At 46.6% G+C, this 6,000-nt stretch overlaps 1 protein-coding gene across 1 annotated transcript in view; it reads right to left on the minus strand.

Annotated features, from left to right (window-relative positions):
* Positions 1-6,000, minus strand: part of eya2 (EYA transcriptional coactivator and phosphatase 2) — a 53,521-nt gene that overhangs the window by 9,066 nt on the left and 38,455 nt on the right. Inside the window, 1 exon segment of the mRNA XM_045705385.1 lies at positions 631-720. Within this exon segment, the coding sequence (XP_045561341.1) occupies positions 631-720 (90 nt within the window).

Here is a 6,000-nt window from a genome sequence, read left to right on the forward strand (position 1 = left end):
ATAAAACATATCATACTGCTTATAGTTAGGGCCAGGCATCTTTTCCAGACCATATGACCTGACCAGGAAAAACTGAGCTCTAACGGCAGCCTTGAGTTTGTGGGAGTATGGGGGGATGGGGGGATGAGGATGGGGGATGGAGAGATGGAGGGATGGGGGAATGGAGCATGAGGAATGGGGGGATGGAGAGATGGGGAATGGAGCATGAGGAATGGGGGATGGAGAGATGGAGGGATGGGGATGAGGGATGGAGGGATGGTGGATGGAGAGATTGGGGGATGGGGATGGAGGATGAGGGATGGGGGATAGAGGTGGGAGGATGGAGGGATGGGAATGAGGCATGGAGGATGAGGGATGGGGATGAGGGATGGAGAGATGGAGGGATAGGGGATGGAGAGATGGAGGTATGGAGGGATGGGGGATGCGGGATGGGGATGGAGGGATGGGGGATAGGGGATGAAGGATGGGGGATGAAGGATAGGGGATGGAGAGATCGAGGGATGGGGATGGAGGGATGAGGGATGGAGGTATGGGGGATGGATCTAATAAGCAATAATATGTATGATGGATGATGGCTAATAAGCGAGAGTATGGATGATGGATGTCATTCATTAGGTAAATAAATCTCACCTCCAGGTCGTTGAAGAATAGTCGTGAGTCGGCCAGGTTAAAGATCATCTCTTCCATCCACAGGCCCAGCGACACTGCCTTGGATGAGTCCTGACAGGAGACACATAGACATTGCATTACAAGGTTAATACAGCTGTATGTACCAGGATGTACTGTCGTAACTCTACTTCCACACTTCGTTTTCACTCAGGGCTCTATTCAATCTGTACTACTGAAATGTTAAAGTCATTTCCTATTAGATGACATCTACAGCGTTTACCGTGAATGCAGTCTCTGCTAACGCGGGAACATTGCCGGCTACCCGGACTATTTGCATTGTGTGTGTGTCCCCCTACCCGCCAACCCCCTCTTTTATGCTGCTGCTACTCTCTGTTTATCATCTATACATAGTCACTTTAACTATACCTACATGTACATATTACCTCAATTAGCCCGACTAACCGGTGCCCCCGAACATTGACTCTGTACCGGTACCACCTGTATATAGCCTCGCTACTGAATATAGCCTCGCTACTGTTATTTTTCACTGTCTTTTTACTGTTGTTTTTATTTCTTTACTTATATATTGTTCACCAAATACCTACTTTTTACTTAAAAATTGCACTGTTGGTTAGGGCCTGTAAGTAAGCATTTCCCTATAAGGGCTACACCTGTTGTATCCGGCGCGCGTGACAAATAAACTTGATTTGATTTGATTGAATAGAGCCCTTTGTCTCCCATTGACATCAGTGCATAACTACTGTAGGTGAACATTTGACTTAAGTGGAAGTTAGGTTTCCTGCTTCATGGACCACTTGTTTACACGTGTTTAAGAGAACTCTTGTACTTCCAGGTCATTGTTCATCTCAGGAAAAAAATACATATCTGTGTTCTTAGGCTTAACACAGGTAGGATGGTTTGCATAGTGGTATATACACTGAGTATACAAAACATTAGGAACACCTTCATATTATTGAGTTGCTGGATTCACCTGGTCAGTCCTACGTCATGGGAAGTTGTTCCTGATGTTTTGTATACTCAGTGTATATTGTATGAATATATATGAATGTTGTCAGCGAAACAGAGATATTAGTTAAGGCTTCAACATAATGAGCTGTTGATATTCTGCACAATACACCATCAAATCAACAGGACACAACCAAGCTTCAAACAAACCTGACTATATCCACACCGAGGGAATAGACGTTCAGATCAATAGAGCTAACAGAGGTGCCATAAGAGCTTTGGTATGTAATTATGCCAGTGTTTAGTCTGCCTATCTAGCAGTCATTATTTTCTCCCTATGTCCAAACAACCTTCTAAAGACACTGGCAGTCCTTCTCTCTGATTGACAGGACAGGTTCTATCTCCTGAGCAGGAACTCTGATTACATTTCTGTCAATCATTCTTTCCACTAAACTGCACCCTTACACCTCTCTCTCTCTCTCTCTCTCTCTCTCTCTCTCTCTCCCTGTCACACATACACAGACACACAGTTATTTAAGAATTCAGGAATGAAGAAGAGGCGCTTTACTAAATGATTATATATCTTCCGCAGAAGAAACAGAGAAGCTACAGTTTGCAAGAAAACATTCCGGTGCAGTGTTGTTGTGGGGAGTGCCTGGGCACCGGCAGGGCAGCTTGCTGTGTGCTGTACTGGCACTGTGTCAGAAATGGAGGACTGAGGCGTCAGCCAAAGGTGAGTGTCAGATTAGGGTTTGGAAAGATGACAGCCTTCTTCCCACCTCCAATTGTGAATAAGGAGGCGAGGGGGCAGAAAGAGAGGGATGGGAGGAGAATGAGGGAAGGTGAAGGAGACGGAGGAGGTTTTTCGTTCAAATGGAGTAATTATCCGTAACCACACTCTTTGCTAAGCATAAGGCTTCTTGAATACTTCTTGAATGCGGAGGGAGGTAGCAATGAAAAATAAAAGAGCTCCAGCTTACTCTTCCTGCTAATCACAGGCAGGAATTCACAGAGAACAAGAACACATCAGAAAGGAGAAAAACATCCAATCCCACCCCCCGTTTGGGAACTTTTGTCTTTTTGCAGAGAGGAAATTCATACGCTAAGACAGAGGAAATTCATACGCTAAGACAGAGAGGGAATTCATACGCTAAGACAGAGAGGAAATTCATACGCTAAGACAGAGAGGAAATGCATACGCTAAGAGAGAGAGGAAATTCATACGCTAAGACAGAGAGGAAATGCATACGCTAAGACAGAGGAAATTCATACGCTAAGACAGAGAGGAAATTCATACGCTAAGACAGAGAGGAAATTCATACGCTAAGACAGAGAGGAAATTCATACGCTAAGACAGAGAGGAAATTCATACGCTAAGACAGAGAGGAAATTCATACGCTAAGACAGAGAGGAAATTCATACGCTTAGACAGAGAGGAAATTCATACACTAAGACAGAGAGAGAAAGAGTATGGCGCAGGCGCTGTTGCCGACGTATGATAAATGAGATGCGAGACATTTTCCCCCTCTGCCCCCTTCCTCCCCAACAACTTTCTTTCCCTATCTTACATGTCTGAGTTTTGATGTCAGAGCATGTCGAATTGAAGTTCGCTGTTTCAGCTGGGAAGCTGCTGGGTGGAATCAGGAATTTGGCACATCAGTCAAACGTCAAACCTTCCACCCTCTCCTTCCCCCCCGACGATACAAAGAAAAAGAAACAAGGTCGTGCAAAAATGGTGAAGCGCTTAGGTCTAATACTCTCTCCTCCTCTCACTACTCTCTCCTCCTCTCACTACTCTCTCCTCCTCTCACTACTCTCTCATCCTCTCACTACTCTCTCCTCCTCTCTCTTCTCTTCTCCTCTCCTCTCTCCTCCTCTCACTACTCTCTCCTCTCTTTCCTCCTCTCACTACTCTCTCCTCCTCTCACTACTCTCTCCTCCTCTCTCTTCTCCTCTCTCTCCTCCTCTCACTACTCTCTCCTCTCTTTCCTCTCACTACTCTCTCCTCTCTCTCCTCCTTTCTCTTCTCTCTCCTCCTTTCTTCTCCTCTCTTCTCTCTCTCCTCCTCTCACTAATCTCTTCTCCTCTCCTCCTCTCTCTTCTCCTCTCACTACTCTCTCCTCTCTCTCTTCTCATCTCACTACTCTTTCCTCCTCTCACTACTCTCCTCCTCTCTCTTCTCCTCATCTCACTACTCTTTCCTCCTCTCACTACTCTCCTCCTCTCTCTTCTCCTCTCTCTCTCCTCAATCAAAAAATTCTCACTACTCTCTCCTCCTCTCAATACTCTCTCCTCTCTCCTCCTTTCTTCTCCTCTCACTACTCTCCTCCTCTCTCTTCTCATCTCACTACTCTTTCCTCCTCTCACTACTCTCCTCCTCTCTCTTCTCCTCTCACTACTCTCCTCCTCTCTCTTCTCCTCATCTCACTACTCTTTCCTCCTCTCACTACTCTCTTCCTCTCTCTTCTCCTCTCTCTCTCCTCAATCAAAACATTCTCACTACTCTCTCCTCCTCTCACTACTCTCTCCTCTCTCCTCCTTTCTCTTCTCTCTCACTACTCTCTTCTCCTCTCCTCCTTTCTTCTCCTCTCACTACTCTCTCCTCTCTCTCCTCTCCTCTCACTACTCTCTCTCTCTTCTCCTCTCTCTCTCTTCTCCTCTCATTACTCTCTCCTCTCTCTCTTCTCATCTCACTACTCTTTCCTCCTCTCAATACTCTCCTCCTCTCTCTTCTCCTCTCTCTCTCCTCATCTCACTACTCTCTCCTCTCACTACTCTCTCCTCCTCTCACTACTCTCTCCTCCTCTCACTATTCTCTCCTCTCTCTCTTCTCTTCTCACTAATCTCTCTGCCTCTCACTACTCTCCTCCTCATCTCACTACTCTCTCCTCTCACTACTCTCTCCTCCTCTCACTATTCTCTCCTCTCTCTCTTCTCTTCTCACTATTCTCTCCGCCTCTCACTACTCTCCTTCTCCTCTCACTACTCTCGTTCTCCTCTCACTACTCTCCTCCTCTCTCTTCTCCTCTCACTACTCTCTTCCTCTCTCTTCTCCTCTCTCTCTCCTCAATCAAAAAATTCTCACTACTCTCTCCTCCTCTCACTACTCTCTCCTCTCTCCTCCTTTCTCTTCTCTCTCACTACTCTCTTCTCCTCTCCTCCTTTCTTCTCCTCTCACTACTCTCTCCTCTCTCTCCTCCTCTCCTCCTCTCGCTTCTCCTCTCTCTCTCCTCTCACTACTCTCTCCTCTCTCTTTTACTCTCTCTCTCCTCTCCTCTCACTACTCTCTCCTCTCTCTCTCTTCTCCTCTCTCTCCTCCTCTCACCAATCTCTTCTCCTCTCCTCCTCTCTCTTCTCCTCTCTCTCTCTTCTCCTCTTCTCCTCCTCTCATTACTCTCTCCTCTCTCTCTTCTCATCTCACTACTCTTTCCTCCTCTCACTACTCTCCTCCTCTCTCTCTCTACTCTCTCCTCCTCTCACTACTCTCTCCTCCTCTCACTACTCTCTCCTCTCTCTCTCTTCTCTTCTCACTACTCTCTCCACCTCTCACTATTCTCTCCGCCTCTCACTACTCTCCTTCTCCTCTCACTACTCTCTTCTCCTCTCAATACTCTCTCCTCTCTCTCTTCTCCTTTCTCCTCCTCTCACTACTATCTCCTTCTTTCTTCTCCTCTCACTACTCTTTCCTCCTCTCCTCCTCTCTTCTCCTCTCACTATTCTCTCCTCCTTTCACTACTCTCTCCACCTCTCTCCTCCTCTCACTACTCTCCTCCTCTCTCTTCTCCTCTCTCTCTCCTCATCTCACTACTATCTCCTCATCTCACTACTCTCTCCTCCTCTCACTACTCTCTCCTCCTCTCACTATTCTCTCCTCTCTCTCTTCTCTTCTCACTAATCTCTCCGCCTCTCACTACTCTCCTTCTCCTCTCACTACTCTCTCCTCCTCTCACTATTCTCTCCTCTCTCTCTTCTCTTCTCTTCTCACTAATCTCTCTGCCTCTCACTAATCTCTCCGCCTCTCACTACTCTCCTTCTCCTCTCACTACTCTCGTTCTCCTCTCAATACTCTCTCCTCTCTCTCTTCTCCTTTCTTCTCCTCTCACTACTCTCTCCTCCTCTCTTCTCCTCTCACTATTCTCTCCTCCTTTCACTACTCTCTCCACCTCTCTCCTCCTCTCACTACTCTCTCCTCCTCTCAATTCTCTCTCCTCCTCTCACTACTCTCTTTTCCTCTCACTAATCACTCCCTGGCTCCTTGTTTACATCACGGCAAACCACAGAGGGACAGTGAGAATTCAAAACACAGTCACGGCCAAAAAAAAGAAACATGACTATTGTTCCCATCATCAGCTGCCTGTCTATTATGTAAAAGTGAATCAGCTGTCAATCAAACAGTGGGACGTGGATTGGCCAAACAAGTCCACT

This window comes from Salmo salar, chromosome ssa22, assembly GCF_905237065.1.
Source record: "Salmo salar chromosome ssa22, Ssal_v3.1, whole genome shotgun sequence".
NCBI classification, from domain to species: domain Eukaryota; kingdom Metazoa; phylum Chordata; class Actinopteri; order Salmoniformes; family Salmonidae; genus Salmo; species Salmo salar.